The 24356-nt window shown below is 37.8% G+C and overlaps 3 protein-coding genes across 4 annotated transcripts; 2 read left to right on the top strand and 1 right to left on the bottom strand.

Annotated features, from left to right (window-relative positions):
• The first annotated feature begins 1957 nt into the window (after nt 1–1957).
• Nucleotides 1958–4742, top strand: LOC121771832. The gene is made up of 7 exons (XM_042168721.1): nt 1958–2416; nt 2749–2835; nt 2933–3190; nt 3307–3471; nt 3563–3616; nt 3720–3866; nt 4066–4742. The coding sequence occupies exons 1-7, from the start codon at nt 2234–2236 to the stop codon at nt 4441–4443; spliced, it is 1272 nt and encodes a 423-aa protein (XP_042024655.1). The 5' UTR covers nt 1958–2233; the 3' UTR covers nt 4444–4742.
• Nucleotides 4743–6205: 1463 nt separating this feature from the next.
• Nucleotides 6206–18731, top strand: LOC121772751 (calpain-type cysteine protease DEK1-like). Its single transcript, XM_042169961.1, has 32 exons — nt 6206–6554; nt 6738–6881; nt 7994–8244; nt 8809–8991; nt 9076–9211; nt 9589–9719; nt 9804–9918; nt 10016–10991; nt 11096–11206; nt 11383–11441; nt 11545–11707; nt 12107–12380; nt 12483–12633; nt 12761–12872; nt 12956–13121; nt 13257–13327; nt 13441–13532; nt 13646–13808; nt 13955–14026; nt 14123–14500; nt 14583–14698; nt 14784–15081; nt 15175–15494; nt 15634–15985; nt 16072–16392; nt 16493–16597; nt 16690–16818; nt 16897–17277; nt 17364–17501; nt 17581–17817; nt 18012–18416; nt 18493–18731. Exons 2-31 carry the CDS (start codon nt 6760–6762, stop codon nt 18315–18317), a joined length of 6429 nt encoding a protein of 2142 aa, XP_042025895.1. The 5' UTR covers nt 6206–6554; nt 6738–6759; the 3' UTR covers nt 18318–18416; nt 18493–18731.
• A 200-nt stretch (nt 18732–18931) lies between these two features.
• Nucleotides 18932–23165, bottom strand: LOC121772610 (aspartate--tRNA ligase 2, cytoplasmic-like). 2 transcript variants are annotated; one of them, XM_042169782.1, is made up of 10 exons: nt 22648–23165; nt 21656–21766; nt 21445–21558; nt 20946–21236; nt 20764–20874; nt 20622–20675; nt 20202–20281; nt 20008–20123; nt 19513–19627; nt 18932–19358 (listed from the first exon to the last, which is right to left on the bottom strand). In XM_042169782.1, the coding sequence occupies exons 1-10, from the start codon at nt 23140–23142 to the stop codon at nt 19295–19297; spliced, it is 1551 nt and encodes a 516-aa protein (XP_042025716.1). In that variant the 5' UTR covers nt 23143–23165; the 3' UTR covers nt 18932–19294. The 2 variants fall into 2 exon arrangements, with proteins under 2 accessions (XP_042025716.1, XP_042025715.1); XM_042169781.1 differs by having other exon boundaries at nt 18932–19233.
• Between the last annotated feature and the right edge of the window lie 1191 nt (nt 23166–24356).

The raw sequence follows: 24356 nt of genomic DNA, 5'->3' as shown, positions 1-24356 counted from the left end.
CTTCTTAAAAAATTATTCTCGATTATTTCCAAGACTGTTCTCTTAGACTTTGACCAAAAATAATAAAGAACTTGAATTGATTCCTGGCATTAGTGAGTTTATAATTAACAAACATTGGAAAATTTGTATAAAATTAACACCACCATAAGGGAAGAATCTTTGTCCGAATATACACACATCAATATTACTATGATATAATCAATACGTTTACAGAGTTGCAGTCATGATTCTCTGACCCTTTTTGTCTTATCTTTTTATGATAATTCAAAATTTTACTTGTAACTCATCAAGACATTACAATTATTTGTTTATTATATCATACATTATCAGCATTGCAAAAACAAGTAGACATGAAACAACTAATGGTTAATTAAGACGTGTATTTGTATTTGTATTTGTATTTGTATTTGTATTTGTATTTGTATTTGTATTTGTATTTGTGGATTCGTTGTAAACATTAATGCTCAATTTATCAAATATTGGTATGTTTAATTCTTGTGGACAAAATTACTACAGCCCACCTAATAAAGTTACTTAACTATCTTTATGTATTATAGAATCATTTTTTAAAAAAGAAAATAAAAAAAATCACGTGTGATAGCTTGTACATATGGATAGAATCTCAATTTAGCTACAAAGGGTCAGAGACTCAGAGCACATGTAAAAGTTTGCAAAAATTACGTTATTGGTAATAATAATTACCTTTGACTGATATAATGATGGGGTGAACACTGATTAACATCCTTGGGATTTCAGATATACCATTTCTTTTTTCTTTTTTTTTGAGAGGTAAAGTTTTATGTTAGGTTTAGAAAAGTGAGTATCTATTACACAAAAATGATATCCCTTTCAACGTAATTAATTATAAAAATTTCGTATAGTCACATTCAAGATTTTGCTCCAGTTTTTAAATTTTCATTTGTTGTTGGTGCACAATTTTATTGTTTTAGAAAAAGGCGTACCGGAAAGCAAAAGGAATTGAGCAAAAGTTCACTCCAAAAATTTGTTAGGTATTGCTCCCTCTCTTGGCTTTTCCGCAATAGTAATATTTAAGTACTATTTATGATAAAAATGAAATAAGATTCGCGAGATGAAACGAAATGGTAAAATAAGATTGTTATTATGGGATGGAGGGGAGGGAGTATAATTAAAATTTGAAATTAGTTCATTTTTTCAGTTCATTTTTTTAACTTTTTATGTATTGTATAATAATCCAGTAATATATTTAGGCTATTTAAGAGCGAAACAATCACTATCCATTAATGATTCGATAAAGGAAAGGGAAGAATTAATGTTGGCGAAATTTGTTTGTATTGATTGGAAGGTATAGTAGCACTCCCGTTTCATAGTCATACCGTCAATTGCGCAATGATTAATGACCAAGATTCACCTCTCATCATTACCCTATTTCACATTTTTGTTAATTCGAATAAATAATGTACCAAGTTATCATATTATCATACAAAAAAAAATGTATGAATGTATTGATTTAGTTATAATGTGATTAATTCTTTAAACAACAATCGTGTTTGAAACAGACCTGACACTTTATAACTGCAATAAAAACTAAAATAAAAATGTTCATAAAAAAAATAATTAAAACCATTATCAAAGTTTTACGAATATAAAAAACTGTATATAAAAGCTGCAAAAGATCGTTGTGCATTGGTAAAGGAGCAGAAAAGAGGAGGGTAAATTTGTAAAACCGCGCACGCCAATTTAAACTAGAAGGGCAAAACCGGAAAGTGGCGTAGATAGTGGTAGGAGGCGGACAAAACGACAGAGTATCAGTGGTAGGCGAGTGGAGGCAAAAATTCTCCACTTTCTCACCTTTTCTACATTTCCCTTTTGCCCCTCGTGTCTGGAAAGCCTAAATTCCAATTAGAAAGGAAAAAAGATAAATAAAAAGTGTAATTAATTTTTGCACTAAATAATTAACAATTGCTGAATAAAATAGACATCTCTGCATCGCAATTGGCTTTCTCGAAGCACAGAAGAGAGAGAGAGAGAGAGGGTGGTGAGGAACAGTAGCGAAACAGTATCACTGGGGTTGCATAGGATAAGCATAGAAGTATTGTTTTTTGGGGTTCCTTTTTGTGATTTCAATGGTGGGTTTGTATCATTGAATCTTGGGCTCGTGTTGTTTCCGCGCTAACCTACGCCTCGTGCTTGCTAAAGATTTGATTTTTTTGCTTCTGGGCTTTCTCTTTTGGTGCGGTTTTCGGTTATTGAAATGGGTGGTAAGGGATTCAGCGGTGGCCACGGGAGGAGAAACTTGAAGGTGGCGGTGTTTTTAGCTTGTTTATGGGGCTTGTTGTCGCTATCGTGCGCCGGGAGGTTGTCTCCTTCGAAGCAGAAGCTTGAAGTTCAGAAGCACCTGAAAAGACTCAATAAACCCCCGGCTAAATCCATTGAGGTGTGCTTGCTTTTTTTAGCTGGCTGGGAAATTTATTTTTTTTGCTACTGTGTATTTTTGTGTAGTGAATGAGTTGTTGAATTTTGTTTTAAAATCATGCTTTTAGTGTGACTGTGTGTGCTTAAGTTTCCAGTTTCCAGCATTTGCTCATGAGCTCAATTAGATTGCTTTTCAGTTTATGAATTTTTACCAATGGAAGATGATTTTTTTTCTCTAAAATCTTCGAATCTTGATATTGTCATAGTGATTGAATGATAGTAGTACTTTTATAGGACTTTTATGACCCTTGTTTTTATTATAATGAATGTGATGTATTTGTGATGATGCAACAGAGCCCAGATGGGGATGTTATTGATTGCGTGCCCATAACAAAACAGCCAGCTTTTGATCATCCTTACCTAAAAGACCACAAAATCCAGGTCCATTTCTTTTATTTTCTGCATTTAACACGCTTTTCTTGGTTTTGAGATGAATTTGGGGCATGTTGTTCTGATGATTTTGCGTCTATTGTTGCAGACTAGGCCTAGTTTTAATCCAGAAGGACTCTTTGGGGAGAAAAAGATGGCGGTGGAGTCGAAACAAGGAGCGAATCCAATCACTCAGCTGTGGCATATGAATGGAAAATGCGGTGAGGGTACCATTCCTATTAGGAGAACTAAGAAAGAAGATGTGTTGAGGGCAAGCTCTGTGAAAAGATATGGAAAGAAGAAGCACAGAAGCATCCCCAAGCCGAGGTCTGCTGATCCTGACTTCATCAATGAAAGTGGTCATCAGGTATATGACTAAAACGGGGACTCTTTTTTTTTTTTGTAAACTATATCTATAAAGCAAGCTTTATTGGTTTGTTTTCTACTTTTCCATGTGCTAAAGTAGTTTCCTTTTGTTACCAGCACGCGATAGCTTATGTGGAAGGGGACAAGTATTTTGGAGCAAAGGCCACTATCAATGTTTGGGAGCCCAAAATACAACAGCCTAATGAGTTCAGCTTGTCCCAAGTTTGGGTGTTGGGCGGTTCCTTTGGCGAAGATCTTAACAGCATCGAAGCTGGTTGGCAGGTACACTGTCTGTCAATTTGGGATGACTTGATGAAATAATTCATGAAGGATGTTGAAAAATTAGCATGATATATGATGCTTATGCTTTCAGGTTAGTCCAGATCTCTATGGAGACAACAATACCAGACTGTTCACTTATTGGACTGTAAGTTTTACTAATTTTTTGTGTTATTTGATGTTTACTGTCGATGTAGAAGACTAAAAGTTCTCGAGTGATTTTCTAATATCTCATTTTGTCACAATAACAGAGTGATGCGTATCAAGCCACGGGTTGCTACAATCTTCTCTGCTCGGGCTTTATTCAAGTCAGTAATGAAATAGCAATGGGGGCCAGTATCTCTCCTGTTTCTGGATTTCGGAATTCACAGTATGATATCAGCATTCTCATCTGGAAGGTAAATTCCAATTTCACTACAAACCACCTTTTGTAAAACATCAACCATGATTAGCTACTAAGGGATGTGATTAGATAATAGCATTTCAAAAGCACCATCATTGATGCCATGAGAGAATCTTGAAATTTTCTTGCTCGTTACATGATTCTCAGTATTCAGTATTGCAGTTTACACATACTAGCTTTTCGTTTCTGTATAGGATCCGAAAGAGGGACACTGGTGGATGCAGTTTGGAAATGACTACGTATTGGGGTACTGGCCGTCTTTCTTGTTCTCCTACTTAGCCGACAGCGCCTCAATGATTGAGTGGGGCGGGGAGGTAGTGAACTCGGAGCCTGATGGGAAGCACACCTCGACTCAAATGGGGAGCGGTCATTTCCCAGAAGAAGGTTTTGGCAAGTCGAGCTATTTCAGGAACATTCAATATGTGGACAGCTCCAACAATCTTAAAGCCCCCAAAAATCTTGGCACATTCACTGAGAAATCCAACTGCTATGATATCCAAACAGGCAGCAATGGCGATTGGGGAAGGTACTTTTACTATGGCGGCCCTGGCAGGAACCCTAATTGCTCATGAACAAGCTATAATACAAGAAGAAAGAAAGAAAAATGGAAAAACAAAGAAGAAAAGAAAAGGAAAGAGTCTTTGGATCACTGTATTATTCAATGTAGTCCTTGTCTCTCTGTGTACACCCCCACCATTTGTTTCTTGTTTTAGTTTTTGATAGGTTTTAATTGAGCAATGAAACATGTTTTTGGTGGGAACTTTTGACCCTTTTTGTGTGTTGTAGGTTTTCTCCATCTTTGTAAGTGTCTGTATTGGGGGAAGTAAGCTCTAGTTTCTTGAAAATCATGTAAGAAACTGGCCATTTGTCATCTCTCTCTCTCTCTCTCTCTAGTTTTTAGTAGTACTATTAATTTATTTGCAGCTCTGTGAATTTTCAAAGATGTAAAACTATACCCATGTTTGGACATAACTCCATTATGTGAATGCTAAGATAAAATAAATCTGACAAGTGTTTGTCTCTTATCCAAGTGGAATGTGATGTCTGAAAAGATAATGAATTTCCATGTGTGAGAAAGTAGTAGTAATTCATTAATCTTGAGATTCTTGGTGCAATGCCTCTGTGCAAGAGGAACCCACCACTATCAATCACATCCCCCCACAAAATCTTGATAATTAATTACATTTCCTTTTTCATTGATGTGCATTTAAAATGCTTTATAGGATTGACGTTTTTCATTCCTTTATTTAAGGGAGGTGTAATTGTGTAAAGTCGATTCCTTTTAAAAAAGAGGGAATATAAAAGGTACTACTCAGAAATATAGCCCCATTTTTATTGCAATTGCAATAAAGCCATTTATCCATAGTCCGTGTGCTTTACCAAGATGAAAAGTTTAACTAATGGCTCTCTATTTGTGATGAATATGTTTATGTTTTTGGTGGACGTGGGTTTTTCGTGTTAATTCCACGGGCAAGAAACACATAAGTCAAAGTCCTATTGTCACAAGTCAAATTAAATAGGTGTGAATGTCAAAAAGTAAAACAACTTGAAGAAAAATTTGTACATGGAAAATGACACTTTTAGAATTGGTCTTTCACCTTTTCAAACTGCAAAGCCCATTAATATTCGGGGCCCAAATTAAAAAAGAAGCCATATCTGGGCTATAAGCCCAATATAACTGTCATTTTCTATATTATAATTATAATTTCTTGTTAAAATGGATTTACTACACTTAGCTCACACCATATTAAAGAAATCATGATTTTTCATTATAAATATATAATCAGAGTTTCCAACTTTATCCAATTATATTAAGGATAAGATGAACATAATTTAACAAAATATAACGTTAATAAGGGTGTGGAAATATTTATGTTTGTCAATTCACGATTAGTTATGTCCGTTTTGATTGGTTGGATTTTACGTTTTATCAGTTAAAAATGAATGTCAGTCAGCAATACATTAAATTTGACATCTATATTGTATATATTACATCAGTAAATCAATAATTTATTAATTTTTTCAGTATAAAATTGTCAAAAAAGGAAGTATACTTTAACTGCCCAGTAAATAACTCAAACCCCCAAGCATGTATTTACGACAAAAATCGGACTCATGTCTGAATAAAATTCCCCTTCCAAGTCGCACCCACCAGATTCTTACCAGCACGACACCTCAATTCCCTCTCTCATTGGTGCGTCTTCAGCACGCGCACACCAAACGCGTTCACGAACAAAATTCCCATCTGTTACTTTATATATTTACAACCACAGATTTATTTATTATAAACCAAAAACAAATTATATATTTTATTTTAATATCCAAACGCGCACACTTTACTCTTTCTTCTCCATTGCCTGCCTGCCTCTGCTCGCATCTTTTCTCTCTCTACAACCTAAAGCCCTGCATTCTTACCACCCTCATTTTCACTTCTCTTTTCTCACAAAGTGTAGGGTTTTTTATTTTAACTCATCTGCTTTTACCTCTACTCTTGTACCAAATTTGCTCTTTGCATTTTCAGGTTTTTTGCTTTCTTTTTCTTTTTAATTCCTTTTTCTTTTCCGCCTCTTCTTCTGCTCGCTTGGATGTGGTGAAGTTAGGGCGAAATCCCTAGCTTTTCGCTCTTGATTATGGCTTTTCCAGCTGAAATCTTGAGGGAAATGACTCAATTTTTCTGGAATAGGTGAGCTGTGTGTGTTTGCTTTAAGAGTTTTGTTTATTTAATGATTTTATGGCTTCCTGATTTTGAAAGACTGTTTTTTTACTTCCCAATTTGAATGCGCCAGGCCAGTTGAACTGGTCAATTTTATTTTCATGTTTTATTTTATGGATTAATTTGCTCTGATGGGTTTTTTTGTGCGTGTAGTTGAGATAAAAGGGGGTTCAAAATGGAGGAGGAGCATGAATTGATCCTGGCATGCATAATTTCGGGGTCGCTTTTCTCTGTTCTTGGGGGTGCTTCCTTTTCTATACTCTGGTTGGTCAATTGGCGGCCGTGGCGTATCTATAGGTGCCTCTCTTACCCTCCTCGGGGCTCAAATCTTGCATAGCGTCTTTAGTTTTGATTTGGAACTCCAGTAATGTAGTCGAACGGCTAGCGTTGCTTTTAGTTGTATGCCACTACTGTAATTGCATTTTGCTATTCTTGTACCCGAGATATAATGCAATGAGCCAATGAGTCAGGAAATACTGCGTGTTTTTTAATCTGGATGACTGGACTGGATACAGTGGCTTCAGGAATGACTATGAGTTTTAATACATCTTGGATTTGGGGCTGGCCGGATCACTGAGTGTTAACAGTGTTTCTGGAACTACTAGTTTGATTCTATAGTCCCAGACTGGAATAACTGGAATGGAAACATAATAGAACCTTTAGGTAGTTGGCAAATTTGATGCAGAGTATAGTTCTCTAAGGTGACCATTATTCTATAAGTTACTGCAGTTTATCTGTATTGAACTTTAATTTCAGCTGATGCTAGTTCATACTACTAAATATAATATATTAGTTACTATTGGGCAAGAATATGGTTAACTCCCGTCTGGTAGGAGATGAAGAAATTAGGTATGGAACTATGCAAAGTTGTTGTCATTATATAATACAGCAGGTTACTGAAGTAGAAAATTGGCATCCCCTTATTGTACCATCTCACACTCCTTTGAAAAACCAAATCTTCTGATATATGGAATCATCATGTGTTCGTCAATATGGTCCATATTTCTTTCACAAAGTTTCTATGGATATACCCTTTTCACTATAGAAAAACTTGTGTATGTATTCTAATGCATGTATGTCATAAATTAATTTCTTGCCTCCTTAGTGTAAATTCCACTCCATTGCCCATGACCAATCAATTTGAGTAGGAGGGCAGCGCAATCTCCTGCCAGTATGTGTGTATTATTACCTTTTATACAATATGTAAAAAATTGAGTAGTTCGTTGTTCATTATTTCCACTGATTCAGTTAGTCCTTGGTTTTCAAATTTGTGCTATCTTTTTTTTTTCTTGTTTACTTTGATTTAACTTTGTATAAAAAAGTTCAAAGGAGTTAAACAAGTATTGCTGAACATCCGAAGAACTATGCCTGTACTTTGACTGAGTTCTTCTTCATTATTGTTTTTTCAGTTGGATATTTGCTAGAAAATGGCCGAATTTCCTCCATGGGCCTCAGCTAGGAATATTGTGCAGCATTCTATCCCTGGGTTCATGGATAGTTGTTATTTCGCCAGTGGTGGTGCTTATTGTTTGGGGATGTTGGTTGATTGTGATACTGGGGAGAGATATAATTGGTTTAGCTGTTATAATGGCTGGAGTTGCTCTACTTTTGGCATTTTATTCCGTAATGCTCTGGTGGAGAACACAATGGCAAAGCTCAAGTATGTATCTCCTACCCCCACTACATTTGAATGAAGCCTGTATTTACAAAAAAATTTTCTTGAACTGATTATATATCTGATAGATTATTTATTGCTCTTAGTATCAAGTCATTGCTTTTTTGTTCTTTTTCTTCAATTATCTTTACGTCATCCTATAATTTTAGAAAATAGAATAAGAATGTCCTTTAGGTACAATTCTTCCCACATCAACACAGTTCTGATAATATCATATCAGAAGGGAATCAGCTAATTTGCAGCTGCCATTATCAGTGGATATAGCCATAGAAACTGCTTCAGTATATTCCCACTATTTATTCGTATATGTCATCTGTATTCTATACCATCAAAATCATTCTCCAAACTCTGATGTGAATTGTGCTTGAATATGGAAGTAGAATGATACGTTCTGGGTATGGAAATACTTATATGTATATATATGGCATGCGTAAAGCAAAATATCGAGATCTGTCCATTGTTACTAGATGCATTGGAATTAGCCATGCTGTTTGTGCATGCCATATCACACACTAACGTATATATGATCCTTATGAAAACCTTTTTCAGGGGCTGTTGCAATTCTTCTTCTTCTGGCTGTTGGGTTGCTTTGTGCTTATGAACTTTGTGCTGTATATGTTACTGCGGGTGCAAAGGCATCCGATCAGTATTCTCCTTCTGGTTTTTTCTTTGGTGTCTCAGCAATTGCTCTAGCAATAAACATGCTTTTTATTTGTCGGATGGTTTTCAATGGTACGCCATAGCTCATTCTATACGGACCTCAAAATCATTATGTGAGTTCAACAATATATTTATCTTTTCTTAAATATCTGACAGGCAATGGTCTAGACATAGATGAATATGTGAGAAGGGCATACAAATTTGCTTACTCGGACTGTATTGAAGTGGGGCCCGTTGCTTGCTTACCTGAACCGCCAGATCCCAATGAATTATACCCTCGTCAGTCAAGAAGGCAAGTTATCCTTTTGATTGCTTGCATTAGTTTAATTCAATCCTTCTTTGTAATATAATACTCCCTCCGTCCCATAAAAATAGGGACTTTGGGCATAACATGGGTTTTCATACCAAATTGGTAAAGTAGGAGAGACGTGAAAGAAAAAGTGTTTGGAGTATTTTTAGTGGAGAATGGGGTCCACCTCATAAGAGAGAAAAAACTTACCAAAAATGGAAGATGACTATTTTTGTGAGACGGACCAAAATAGAAAAAGAAGACTATGTTTATAGGACGGGGGAGTATGTTGTTATGGGTTGTGGACTTTCTTCTTGCTTGAGTCCATTATGTATTCTCTTCGGATTTTCAACTTATGTAATCATATATGATCATTGCAGGGCATTACACCTTGGGCTTCTCTATTTTGGTTCCCTTGTGGTTCTGCTTGTATATTCCATCTTATATGGTTTGACAGCCAAGGAATCTCACTGGCTTGGAGCAATTACATCTGCTGCAGTTATTATCCTTGGTATATTATAGACATGCATAAAACTTCAAATTCTCCACTATGTAATTTTTTTTCTTATAATCTGGAATTTTGTATTTCTTCTAGATTGGAATCTAGGCACATGCCTCTATGGATTTAAGCTTCTTAAGAGCCGCGTTGCTGCACTTTTTGTTGCTGGGGCTTCTCGCGTCTTCCTAATTTGTTTTGGAGTCCACTACTGGTTTGTTTCATACCTTGTGGAAGAGAGTAAATGGTTACCAAATGTTCTTGCCTTTTAATCCAGTTTCTCTTATTTTGTGATACAAAATCTTTTACAGGTATCTAGGACACTGTATCAGCTATGCAGTAGTTGCCTCTGTGCTTCTTGGAGCTGCTGTGTCTCGTCATTTGTGCATTACGAACCCATCTGCTGCTAGAAGGGATGCTTTGGAGAGTACAGTTATTCGTCTCCGAGAAGGATTTCGTAAGAAAGAGCAGAACTGCTCCTCCAGCTCATCTGAAGGTTGTGGTTCAAGTGTAAAACGCAGTAGTAGTGCTGATGCTGGTCACCTTGGTAATGGTACAGTACCTAGCACCGGGGATCTTACTAGCTGGAATCATGTCGAAGGTATCCATAGTGAGAAGGGCATTGATAGTGGAAGGCCTAGTTTTGCATTACGTAGTACTTCTTGTCGCTCAGTCGTTCAAGAAACTGAAGTTGGGCCTTCTTATGTTGACAAAAGTTTTGACCATAATGGGTCTCTGGTGGCTTGTTCTAGTAGTGGCATGGATAGTCAGGGATGTGACTCAAGTGCATCTAATTCTGTTAGTCAGGTGCTGGACTTGAATTTGGCACTGGCTTTCCAGGAGAAGTTGAATGATCCGAGGATTACATCCCTCTTGAAAAGAAGAGGACAGGGAGAGCTTGAACTGACAAATTTACTGCAAGATAAGGGACTTGATCCTAATTTTGCTGTGATGCTGAAGGAAAATGGATTGGATCCTATGATCCTTGCATTGCTGCAAAGAAGTAGCTTGGATGCAGATAGGGATCACCGTGACAATACTAACATAGCTATGATGGACTCTAACAGTGTTGACAATATGCCATCTAATGAAATTTCATTCTCGGAAGAGCTTAGATTACGTGGTCTGGAGAAATGGCTACAACTATGTAGACTATTCTTACACTATACGACTGGCACACCAGAGCGGTCGTGGCTTTTGTTTAGTTTTGTCTTTAGTATAGAGACCATTGTTGTGGCCATTTACCGTCCAAACACAATCAATCTGATAAACTCTACACACCAACAGGTTAAGCCTCCCTTTAAAATTTATTGCAGTTTTAGTGGTGTTTAACAACTTTGCATTTATTACCATGTTGCTTCTTACCACAAGTTTGATCTCATTTTCTGCAGTTTGAATTTGGTATAGCTGTGCTACTATTGTCTCCTGTTGTCTGGTCAATCATGGCCTTCCTTAGGTCACTTCAATCTGAAGAATTGTCTATGACATCCAAACCTAGAAAGGTAGTTCTGTTTTATGTTCTGGAGGCTTTCAAGCTGGATTATCTTATTGTATTTTGTTTAAAGTTCTAGACTTAGATGGGCTGTATAAGTATAATTTTGTTTATAATTTCTTCACCCTCTATTAACGTTTCTGCACTGTTGATTTTATTAATATATTTTCTTTCATTTATATGCAGTATGGCTTTGGTGCTTGGTTAGTGAGCACTTCTGTTGGATTGTTGCTTTCCTTTTTGAGGTAAACTTCTTTTAATCATGTTTACCATCTTCAACTACATTACCATTCATTTATTGCCTATATGGTCAGACATAAACTCATGATTGTATATCTATATCTGCAGCAAGTCATCTGTTCTGCTGGGGTTGTCTTTAACAGTACCCCTGATGGTGGCATGTCTATCGGTTGGTGTTCCAATATGGATTCAGAATGGTTACAAGTTTCGAATTTCTGATGGCACTGATGCAGGTCATACTGGGAATCATGTCGTTACTAGGAGAAAAGAGGTGCAGTCTTTTCCTTTTTCCAGCTAATTTTTGCTGTTTGCTACTGGTTTATAAAAATGCGAGTTCGCCTTCACATGTAGCTGATGGTCACTGTATATCATATTATGGGTTTTTGAGATCTATACATATGATGCCAAAGTTCTTTTTTTTCTCATATAATTCAAGGAAGTGTGTGTTCATATGACATAATAATGCCATCCTCGATTGCTTAGAATGATTGTATCTACTATTGACACTGTTCATTTTCTCTCTTTCGTTCCTATATTATTGTCTCTATTCTATCAAAAAATTTCCATGGGGTTCGGCTGTTTATTGTATACCAAAACTATCACATCTGATTCCTTAAACTTATACTCTCTTCTGTTTGTATGTTCTGGAGCTAATACTATTTTCTTCCAGGGTGTTGTTCTTTTTATTTGCATGGCCTTATTTGCTGGATCTTTATTAGCACTTGGTGGGATTATATCTGCAAAGCCCTTGGATGACTTACGCTACAAGAGCTGGACTGGGGATCCAAAAAGTGTTTCATCTCCCTATGCATCATCCTTGTATATTGGCTGGGCCATGGCCTCTGCAATCGCATTGATAGTAACTGGCGTCCTGCCAATTGTATCATGGTTTGCAACCTATCGATTTTCTCTCTCCTCTGCTGTATGTATTGGGCTGTTTGCAGGTGAAAATTTCTTTACTAGGTTATTATTCATCTTTTAGTTGGTCCTGTTTATGCACTTAAAATTGCTTTCCATTACTAAGGATTGATTCCATCCTCTTACAGCTGTCCTAATGTCATTTTGTGGGGCATCATATATGATGATCGTCACTTCGAGGGTAGACCAGACTCCGACAAAGGCCGACTTTCTTGCTGCTTTGCTTCCATTGATTTGCATTCCTGCTGTCTTGTCACTGTCCTCTGGTCTTCTCAAATGGTGTGTGATATCATAGACCTGTATTTTAAGTGTAGCTTTTTCCTATTATGGTTCTTAAGCAGTTAGATATATGGTCAGCAACGGTAGCTGTTAAGAGTGACTGACATATTCAGATGTATGATCACAGGAAAGATGACGGCTGGAAGCTTTCTCGTGGGGCTTATATATTCATAATTATTGGCTTAGTTCTGTTGTTTGGTGCAATTTCAGCAGTTACAGTTATAATTGAACCATGGAGGGTGAGTTAACATTATTACAGAGTCATTTGTTTCATTATATGCCACCGTAACCTCATCTGATTTGTTCATCTGTACTGTTGCAGATTGGTGCAGCATTCCTTTTAGTGGTTCTTCTTTTGGTCCTTGCAATTGGCGTGATTCACTACTGGGCTTCAAATAATTTTTACTTGACGCGCTTTCAGATGTTATTTGTTTGTTTCCTTGCATTTCTTTTGGCTTTGGCTGCTTTTTTTGTTGGTTGGTTCCAAGGTAAAAATGCATCTTATCCTTTAAATACAAAGTAATATCTGACCTGCCTAAATTTACTCATGTACATGTTTCCTTTTGTATCAATGTGAGAATTGCACTTATACGCCATTCTAAAGTCATTTCTTTTTTTTACAGATAAAGCTTTTGTTGGTGCATCTGTTGGTTACTTCTCATTTCTGTTCTTGTTGGCTGGAAGGGCACTAACTGTGAGTCGAATCATATTACTATAGCTGTGTAGCTTACTCCACGAACCAGTGCAATTCATTGTTTTCTTGGGAATACTATTTATCCTGTTTTATATTGCCGATTGACTTTGCAGGTACTTCTTTCCCCTCCCATAGTGGTATATTCTCCTAGGGTATTGCCTGTATATGTTTATGATGCTCATGCAGATTGTGGAAAAAATGTCAGGTTTGTCAATCTCCTTTGGGAATATCAAATTAATTATTCTTCAATTCTCAGTCCTGTGAGGAGCACTCTATTGACTTCGCCATACATTTATGATCAATGTTGTTCCCATACAGTGCTGCGTTTCTCTTGCTTTATGGGATAGCTCTTGCAATTGAAGGCTGGGGTGTTGTTGCCAGTTTGAAAATTTATCCACCTTTTGCTGGTGCTGCTGTGTCAGCTATTACACTTGTTGTCGCCTTTGGATTTGCCGTCTCACGTTCTTGCTTAACTCTTGAGGTTTTATTTTCTATCTTGAGCTTACCATCTGTCATTTGAAATCTATAAGACATCAGCAGGTCTTGAATTTTCCATCATACGGATCACTTTTTTTCTTCTTTTTCTGTGTATGTTTCATCTCCATTCTAAATATTTTTCTTTTTTAGATGATGGAAGATGCTGTTCACTTTCTGAGCAAGGAGACTGTGGTACAGGCAATTGCTAGATCAGCAACAAAGGTGATTCCTTTCAGTTCTACTTTGTTCAAGAAAACATCCATTGTCCAAGTAACATGTATGCATTATTTGATCTGATACCCCTCCTACTCTATGCAGACAAGAAATGCGTTGTCTGGAACATACTCCGCTCCTCAGAGGTCTGCCAATTCAGCTGCACTTTTGGTTGGAGATCCTAGCAGTGCAAGGGATAGGGCTGGGAACTTTGTGCTTCCCAGAGCCGACGTGATGAAGTTAAGAGATCGTTTGAGAAATGAAGAGCTGACTGCAGGATCATTCTTCTCCAGATTGAAATGTTGGAGGATATTGCAGAATGATGTTACCAATGATGTAGGTCATCGGAGAGAAATGTGTGCTCATGCCAGAATTCTTGCTCTTGAAGAAGCTATTGATACAGAATGGGTTTACATGTGGGATAAGTTCGGTGGGTATTTACTCCTTTTGCTTGGTTTGACTGCCAAGGCTGAAAGGGTGCAGGTATGAGCACTATGCTAGTATGAGTTTGGTATAATGTTTTTAGTGCCTGCTTATCATTTTCTTCCATTTTTTTTGTGGCCAGGATGAAGTTCGCCTGAGACTATTCCTGGATAGCATTGGTTTTTCAGATCTGAGTGCAAGAAAGATTAAGAAATGGATGCCTGAGGACCGTAGACAATTTGAAATTATACAGGAGAGGTTGAAAAGATCCGGGAACAAATTTTCAACTGTTTTCCTTTGTTATCCCTATTTTACTTATTAATTTTATTTTATGTACTTGTAGTTATATAAGAGAAAAGGAGATGGAAGAAGAAGCTCTGATGCAGAGACGTGAGGAGGAAGGAAGGGGCAAAGAAAGGAGAAAAGCCCTTTTGGAGAAGGAAGAGCGCAAGTGGAAGGAGATTGAGGCTTCTCTCATATCATCTATTCCTAATGCTGGCAGTAGAGAGGCAGCAGCTATGGCAGCTGCTGTTCGTGCCGTAGGAGGTGATTCAGTACTTGACAACACATTTGCACGTGAAAGAGTGGCAAGCATTGCCCATAGGATACGTGCAACTCAGTTATCTCATCGTGCACAGCAGGTTACTAATTCTAAAATTCAATTAATTACTTGTGAATCAAATTTCTCATTATGAGGTGATGGTACTTAAAACATTGACTGAATCTTGTTACAGACTGGACTTGATGGTGCTATTTGTGTCCTTGATGATGAACCGACGACAACTGGCAGGCACTGTGGCCAGATTGATCCTAGTTTATGTCAGACCCAAAGAGTCAGCGTCTCCACAGCTGTGATGATCCAGCCAGATTCTGGGCCAGTATGTCTTTTGGGCACCGAATTCGAACGAAGAGTTTGTTGGGAAATTCTTGTAGCTGGTTCTGAGCAAGGCATTGAGGCTGGACAAGTTGGGCTTCGGTTAATTACAAAAGGCGATAGACAGACTACTGTTGCAAAAGAGTGGAGTATAAGTTCATCTTGTATTGCAGATGGAAGGTTTGTGTCTATTTTGTGTTAGATTCTATGGGACTATTGAAGTTTTGGTTGTCTGATCTCCCATATTTCCTTGTTCTTTATTTATCTCATTACTGCTCCTTGCTGAAGAAACATCTATTTATTTCTCAAATTGTTGTAGGTGGCATATTATCACAATGACTATAGATGCTGATATAGGCGAAGCCACTTGCTTTATTGATGGTGGCTACGACGGCTATCAGACTGGACTTCCACTTAATATTGGAAACGGCATATGGGAGCAAGGAACAGATGTTTGGATTGGTGTTAGGCCACCAACCGATATGGATGCATTTGGGAGGTCAGATAGTGAAGGCTCTGAATCCAAGATGCATGTAATGGATGTTTTCCTCTGGGGAAGGTGCTTAAATGAAGATGAGATCACTGCCCTTCCAGCCGCTGTTGGTATCGGAGATTACAACTTAATTGATAATCCTGATGACAACTGGCAGTGGGCTGATTCTCCTCCAAGGGTTTGCTTCTTTTCCGAATATCCTTCCTTATAAGCATGATATTCTCTTTTGCTATTGTTGAATAAAACCCTGGTCCATCTGCATAGGTTGAGGACTGGGAGAGCGACCCTGCTGAGGTTGATCTTTATGACAGAGACGAAGTGGATTGGGATGGACAATATTCAAGTGGGAGGAAGAGGAGATCCGACAGGGAGGGGGTCATTGTGGATGTTGATTCATTTACCAGAAGGTTGAGGAAGCTGAGGATGGAGACTCAGGATGAAATCAATCAACGTATGCGCTCGGTAGAATTGGCTGTTAAAGAAGCCCTCTTGGCAAGAGGGGAAGTGAATTTCACTGATCAGGAGTTCCCTCCAAGTGACCGTTCGCTGTTTCTAGATCCTGATAACCCTCCATCCAAGTTACAGGTAGCTTTTCCCTTGATCTTGCTTCGCTTTTCTTGGCTTTTTTTTTCCTAGTCGTTTGTACAAAGTGTTCTACCTAACATGGCCTTGAGGTGTGCCACAGGTGGTTTCTGAATGGATGAGACCTAAAGAAATAGTCAAAGAGAAGCATCTGGATTGTGCTCCATGCTTATTTTCCGGAACAGCAAATCCTTCAGACGTTTGTCAGGTTTTGTTAATCTTTCATGTTCTCTCCATCAACCCTGATAGATCCTTGTTATACATTGTGTCCACTTACCCTCAATGTCGTAACTTGAACAGGGCCGGTTGGGTGATTGTTGGTTTCTGAGTGCGGTTGCTGTGCTGACTGAAGTTTCTCGAATATCAGAAGTCATTATCACTCCAGACTTTAATGATGAAGGAATTTATACAGTTCGCTTCTGCATTCAGGTGGGTTCCGTCTTCATTCACGTCGATTTGAGGATGAAATTGTGATTTAACCATTAAATTTTAACATGTTGACATTAGGGGGAATGGGTTCCCGTTGTTGTCGATGATTGGATCCCATGTGAATCACCTGGAAAGCCTGCATTTGCAACCAGCCGGAAGGGGAATGAATTATGGGTCTCTATACTTGAAAAGGCATACGCTAAGCTTCACGGGTCATACGAAGCATTGGAAGGCGGGCTTGTCCAAGATGCTCTAGTGGACCTTACAGGAGGTGCTGGCGAGGAGATCGACATGAGAAGTTCCCAATCGCAGATTGATCTTGCGAGTGGCAGACTATGGTCTCAACTATTACGTTTTAAACTGGAGGGGTTTTTACTCGGCGCTGGTAGTCCTTCAGGTTCAGACGTGCATGTTTCGTCCTCTGGGATCGTGCAGGGGCACGCTTACTCTATATTGCAGGTATTTATGAATTTACTGTCTATACACTACGTGAATGAATAGTGATGGAACCTGGAATGTGTGATCATGTTTGTAATCTTGCTCAGGTACGTGAAGTAGACAGCCATAAACTTGTTCAGATACGAAATCCTTGGGCAAACGAGGTTGAGTGGAATGGCCCTTGGTCCGATTCCTCGCCTGATTGGACAGATAGGATGAAGCACAAGCTCAAGCATACTCCACAGGTAAAATGGGATATTTTCGCAGAATCACGACTCAATGGATTCGTTTCTGAAGTATCTAACGCTGCATGTTTGGGGACAGGCAAAGGATGGCATATTTTGGATGTCGTGGCAAGATTTCCAGATCCATTTCCGATCAATATACGTGTGTCGTGTGTACCCACCAGAAATGCGTTACTCTGTCCACAGCCAGTGGCGTGGTTATAGTGCCGGGGGATGCCAAGACTACGAAACTTGGCATCAAAACCCGCAGTTCAGATTGAGAGCCACTGGTGCCGATGCATCTTTACCAATTCACGTGTTCATAACTCTAACTCAGGTATGAAGAAACTCTAGTTACCTGAGCTCGTCTTTTCTGCTTTTCGTAATTGCAACATCAAATTCGAAAACCGATGGATTTGAACCTTAAGAACTTTGCCTCGAGACTTTAGCCAATCTATGCTAGGCCAACACGCACGTGCTCCCCTCCTTGTTTTGTTGTGATAATAAGTGAATGTTGTCGTATTTGTTTAGGGGGTGAGCTTCTCGAGGACAACAGCTGGCTTCCGGAATTACCAATCAAGCCATGATTCGATGATGTTCTACATTGGGATGAGGATTCTAAAGACCCGTGGCCATCGTGCTGCCTACAATATCTACATGCACGAATCGGTTGGTGGGACCGATTACGTAAATTCCCGGGAAATATCATGTGAGATGGTCCTGGATCCAGACCCCAAGGGATACACCATAGTTCCGACAACAATCCACCCGGGAGAAGAGGCGCCCTTCGTGCTCTCAGTGTTCACCAAATCATCAATAACTCTCGAAGCCTTATAACAGTGAGGGCGAGCAGGCGTGGGAAGCAGACAAGCTTGCGTGGAACGCGCCTGCAATAATGGCTGCAATCATGAAGTTGATGGAGGGCTCGATCGCATGGTAATTTTTCGACTACTCTCCTTAGTTTTCTAGTAAATTTACAGCAGCTGAAGTTTGGATTGATTGTAATGAACAGGTGAGCACAAGCAAGGAGTGGAAGGTAAGGGGTGAAAAGGTTGTACATGAGTTAGGTGATACAAAAAATTTGTAAATGAGAGGGGTTGATAGGGATAGGATTAATAGGAATAGGTTTAGGTAGAGAAGAGATTAGCAAGGTTGCTGTAGCATATTTGAAGCTCCAGCTCCAATTTTGTTGCTTCAGCACTCAAATGTATAAATATTTGCCTCATTATCTCACCTTTATTTCCCACTGCACCTCTTAATCTCCCCCTCTACACACATACACAGTTGCAATCAAGTAGTAATACATACAATAACATATCATAAAACCAATCTTTTCTGTCAGCTTTAGATATCTTAACATTAATATTCAAATATAAAAACTTGCACAAAGATTTAGTTTCTCGAGTTACACCTGGCATTTATAAACACTTGGAGAAAATCAAGCCTTTTTCTAGATGAAACATCTTCCATTCTAAATTAAAAACCACAACTATTAACATCGCTTGTGTCATGTACTGTATCACATTTGGATATACAAAAATAAGAGAACAAACTGAAGTGTAATTGTTTCTACCACAAAAGAACAAAGATCAATCAACTACTCAATTTTCTATCTTTTTCGATAGAATTGCCGGCGGAATGGCAACATGGAAATGAGGCAATCAAGGCGTGATTCTCTGTGGATCACGGGGGAAAAGTGATGTTTTCCGAATGTTGTTGAGTGCACAGAAAAGCATCACCACACGCTCTAACCCTACTCCAAATCCACCATGAGTTATACATGAAACATGATAAACAATCTAACCGACTTGATTTCAACACACATAATTTGAAAATAATTGAAGGTTGCTGTGCATAGTGCATACTGTATAGCTCTGCCTGAAAAGGATGAGATAAGCACGAACCATAATAGTGGTAACACTAATCAAGTAGATCAAGAAGTATGCCTCAATTGAAATCTCAAGCAAACCACTATTGGTTCCTAAATGTCTACAAAAAAAGGTATACAAGGAGTTGGAAATCAATTATGAACCTGAAGGCATCAATGTATGTCGATATAGTGCTGACATCAATCCCACATGCTTGTGCACGCTCTGTCAAAAACTCAGGCACGTGAATACGCTGAGCTCCAGATATGATTTCCTCACCTACGAATAAAATCAAGAAAAATGGCTTACGTAACAGATCCAAGTATACCAATGAATGTTTCGATTCCACAATGAAGGGAGGAGAAATCTGGCTGCGTAGCTTTTTTATTAATCTGAGGTTTGAAAAATTAAATGAATTATCACATAATTTCCACTATGGGGGGAGGAGAAATGTGACTCTATTGCTTTTCATTTATTTGAAGTTTAAAAACTTAAATGAATTTTCACATATTTTCCATCCAAGTATGATACAGTCAAATTATAAGTGGTATGGAGTGCTTCCCAGCTAAAAAGAGACAATTTTTTAAAACTGAAGAGAAGCATTTCTTCGCATTTTATTCTTCTCGGAATTCATGAAAGCTAACATTCCCTACACTTACCTCTAATGAAGACATCAAACGAGTTGCTGTACTTGGAATTATCATGGCATGGCATGGTATAGAATGGTCGAACTGCCAGAGGATAGCGATGAAGTATGTAGAACTCAGTTCCATACCTAAAATTGAAACGTCAATAAAATGCATAAAATACATTTGAGAAAATAAATGAGGTAAAATAACAGCAAGCAGCTTACTTCTCAAGGACAAGTTGACCAAGCTTCCTCTCTGTCTCTGTGTTGAGGTCTCCAAAAGGATCAACTTCTATGCCAGCCTCCTGCAGCAGTAGAAGTCATCCAGTTGAAAATTTGTGACTAATATTATCCATATGTATTGTGCTCTTATATATCATACTACATCTTTGCACTGTAGCTTCTACTTGAATATATCATGTTATAAATTTTCCAATTTAATTTCCCATTTCTTACTTTGCTGGACTGAGAAGCAGCTTAATTTTTTTCAGATCATTGGTTACTCCGTCAAAGTAAAGGAGACAAAATACTAGGAGTACTAAAGTAAAGGTGACAGTCCAACTTGTATATTAATAGTCAATAAACATCCCCTAAAGTAAATCACCATAGATTCCAGTGAAGAATAATTTCCATTTGACATCTTACCTTCAGCATGTGTACTCCCTCTTCAAATGTAAGTCGTAAGGTCTTTCGTAGATACTGCAAATTAAAGTTTGATAATGAGCCTTCTCAAAAAAAGTGACAAGTAGTGTTTACTCTCAAACAGAGAGAAATATAAATAGCCAACCTTCAGCTTTTCAAATGGGTATTGCTTGTTGATTGCTTCAAGTTCTTTAGCACATTTCTCATTCAAGGTGTCGAACATTTTCACAAATAAGCCATCGACAATGTCCATCACCTGCGTGATAAGTCTTAGGTGAATGGTCTATAAAAAGCAAATCCACCAAAGCATTCACAATTAATACATACCTCTGAATAGTGCTTCTTAATCCTCATTTCAACATCAAGACCAACGAACTCACACAGATGTCGATGAGTAAAAGAATCCTCTGCTCTGTATACTGCACCAATCTCAAACACACGGTTAAAACCGCCACAGATGGCCATCTGTTTATGAAGCTGAGGTGATTGTGCCAAGCATGCAGGTGTTCCTTTGTAATCTAATCTGAAGACAGCAGCGCCACCTTCACTAGAACCCGCAATCAGTTTAGGTGTGTGGATCCCACGAAAACCATTAGATAACAAATATTGTCTAAATATCTGCACAATAAAGCAACAACATTTGTCAGCATATTCAACTGACGATTGGCAACTGGTACATACAAAGACTGAAAACATGAGCAGCAAAACTGAATAAATTCAAATGCCAACAAAAAGAATATGAACAAGAGAACAAAACTAAAAGATTATCAATATCTCGAAGACTGCATAATGCATAGGGATCATGTAGTAGTCAAATGCTACTTACCTCCTCAACTTGACACTGGACTGTAAATATTCCTTGATTTGCAGGAGTGCGCAAGTCAAGGACCCTGTAATTCAGTCGAGTGTCTTGATTTACACGAACAAGTTGCTCGCCCGCCTGTATTTAGAATGCCAAACTTTTGGCATAAGTTTTCGAGCAAAAGAACAAGACATGATGTCTTTATGCTTTAATTGTATCTCAACGGAGTCGATACCTGCAAAGCCTTTTCAATTTCAGCCTCGCTTCTAGCTGAGTCTTCAATATTAATAGGCAGTATAGGGACTGCCTTGTTAACACAATAAAGCTTCCTCACTTGAATTTCCACCTAAACAATTTAAACAACGTAGTAAGCAGCTGACAAAAAAAAAACTCAACTAATCAAACAGTACTTAACAAAACCCTAATAAAGACATCCAGTCCAATCCAATCCAATCCATATCGAGTTGTCATCCTAACCTCAGCTAGGATAAAATCAATTCAACTTGTTTCAATAAATCGAGAAATGAATTACTACCAGTGTTGTTAGGGTCGAGGGGCGCACCGGGTCGATGAGGTGAAAATTCGGGTCGCGGGTCGACGAGTCGACCGGGTCGAGAGACCCACAAAGCTAGGTTAATTTTTTTGCCTTTTAATATTAAATAAAATAAATATATTGCTCTAATGTTTATAATATATCAAATAATATAAATGTAGACGCAATTCATGCGAATAGAGATAAAATGGAAAATAGAAATGATCAAAATATCAAAACAATTCATAAGTCATAACACAATAAATAATTGAAACCATTGTCTGAAAATATCAAACAAAGGAATATATGAACGGTGGCAGCAAAAGATCTTTGAATTGTTTATTTGTTTAGGAGTGAAGAGGCCGAATTCTAAAGTGTAGAAAGTAGGTTTGAAAAGTTTGATGTGGTGCATGCATATATATAGAGAATTGTGATTGAGAGAGTCAGAAAACACGTGAGAGATTTGAGAAATCAGAGATAGCATGTGTTTAGGGCGACCCAGGCGACTCACTCGACCCAGGCGACCCACTCGACCCAGCGGCGACCCTGTATCTCGATCAACCCACCCATGTTGGGGCGGTGATGGTCTCGACCCGGCGACCCGAGCGACCCGAGCGACCCGAACGACATTTTGACAACACTGATTACTACATTACAATGAATTAGACATTTTTCCGTGAAATTTGCAAGCATACCTGCTGAGAGGCGCCGGTAATGGGCTGAGACGGCACGGAGACGATCCCTTCAATGTCAACAATGCTCTCCCGGCTGAGGCCAGTGGCGAATTTGACCATCTGCGGGCTGACCAAATCCGGCGCCACAGTTAGCACGCATTGGACGGTGAAGCACTCCTCCCTGACGACTAAAAAGGCCATCTTCTTCCCCACGGCGCGAATGGCCTGCGCGTGGCCTTGGATGAGCACAGACGTTTCCTTGAGCTCGCAGGTCAAATCCTTGACCGGAGTCCACAGTGAGGAGGAGAGCTCCTTGGATTGCAGGTCGTTGAGGGGGATTTCGCCGTAGCTAGCCGCCAATGGATCGTCGGCTGAAATGGAGAGGCTGGCCGCGGCCGCTGTGGCAGACGCGGCGGCGGCTTCTTGGCGTTTACGCTGGCGCTCCAGCTTTGCGAGCTCCTTCTTTGAAGGCTTCTTCTCTTCGGCCGCCGGGTTCATGGATTCTTCAGAAGACATCTTTGCAGAGAAAGAAAGAGATTACATTGAATGAATAAGGATAAGCGGCGGCACAGGTTTATATAATTAGATTAGATTCTCCCTGCAACTAAATCGTTACAAAAAATACCTTGAAATTGGTCCATTTTTTTTAGCAAATTTAATCCGTAACATTTCATAATATATTTTAAAATTCATCAAGTTAAGTTAATGTTAATTCAACTACTTTTTTTACTATTTTCAATATTTTCATGACAAAAGTATATAATTTGAGATGTTTGATGTACCTTCCCTCTAATTTTAATTTCAAAATAAAAATATCTTAATTATATTAATATTTTATTACTATTAATTATTTACATTTATTTTTACTTATTTGTAATATTTTAAATCATTGTACTATATTTAATATTAAAAATGAAATAACTTAGATATAAATATATATAAACATTATACTTATACAATATTTGTATATAAAAGTAGTTCAATTTATTAGATGGAATATTAATTTTTCAAATCTTAAAGCTATACATAGAATATGTTATTTTTAAGTGCAATACAAAATTGATGATTATAAATAAATTAAAATTTATTAACATACACAGAATATTAAATAATTCAAAGAGCGTAGTTTTATTTTATCTACTCTTATATAGTAATTGTAGTCTAAAAAAATTAGTTGAATTATCAGTAATCAATATCAATATAATATAAAAGACAATGACATTCTTAGTTGAATATATGATTCATTTAAATATATAATTGTGTAATTAAATAAAAAATTAATAGTTGCTATTAAGTTTTTAATACCACAATGTCGCGTCTTAATATTATTATTAGACCATTTACAACATCATGAAAATTGTTCATAGTTCTCATATCTATTCCCTTGACTATTCGTGATTCACATTTTTTCTACTTAATTAAATTTTTATTTCAATGTAGTATATATTATATATTATGCTAACTTAATTTTTCAGTTTAATAAAATTACGAGATTCATTAAAATAAAATATTTATCTTATTTTTATCTAAATAATTGAGAATGTAACCATATAGAAATATTAATTAGCACTAGAAAGTAATATCATAGTACTCAAATAGGGTATGGTATATATTAATAATAATAGTATAAGATCTATTAAACTTAATCCCAAATAAATTTGAAGAAAGAAAAAAGTGGATGAATAAATAGATTGAATTGCCTTTCATGGCCTTAAGGGTACTTTGGTTAT

This window comes from Salvia splendens, chromosome 16 (genome assembly GCF_004379255.2).
Source record: "Salvia splendens isolate huo1 chromosome 16, SspV2, whole genome shotgun sequence".
In the NCBI taxonomy this organism is placed as follows: Eukaryota; Viridiplantae; Streptophyta; class Magnoliopsida; order Lamiales; family Lamiaceae; genus Salvia; species Salvia splendens.
This window is presented reverse-complemented; position numbering and strand designations above follow the sequence as displayed.

Bases quoted from the DNA above. Each gene is read 5' to 3' on its own strand.
- LOC121771832 (XM_042168721.1), top strand. From the start codon at position 2,234: ATGGGTGGTAAGGGATTCAGCGGTGGCCACGGGAGGAGAAACTTGAAG. The intron at 3,617-3,719 runs GTAAGTTTTACT...TCACAATAACAG, and splicing joins GACTGTTCACTTATTGGACT to AGTGATGCGTATCAAGCCAC. The intron at 3,867-4,065 runs GTAAATTCCAAT...GTTTCTGTATAG, and splicing joins TCAGCATTCTCATCTGGAAG to GATCCGAAAGAGGGACACTG.
- LOC121772610 (XM_042169781.1), bottom strand. From the start codon at position 23,142: ATGTCTTCTGAAGAATCCATGAACCCGGCGGCCGAAGAGAAGAAGCCT. The intron at 21,237-21,444 runs GTAAGTAGCATT...TTTATTGTGCAG, and splicing joins TCCAGTGTCAAGTTGAGGAG to ATATTTAGACAATATTTGTT. The intron at 20,676-20,763 runs GTTGGCTATTTA...TTTAATTTGCAG, and splicing joins ACCCATTTGAAAAGCTGAAG to TATCTACGAAAGACCTTACG.
- LOC121772751 (XM_042169961.1), top strand. From the start codon at position 6,760: ATGGAGGAGGAGCATGAATTGATCCTGGCATGCATAATTTCGGGGTCG. The intron at 6,882-7,993 runs GTGCCTCTCTTA...TTGTTTTTTCAG, and splicing joins CGGCCGTGGCGTATCTATAG to TTGGATATTTGCTAGAAAAT. The intron at 11,708-12,106 runs GTGCAGTCTTTT...ATTTTCTTCCAG, and splicing joins TCGTTACTAGGAGAAAAGAG to GGTGTTGTTCTTTTTATTTG.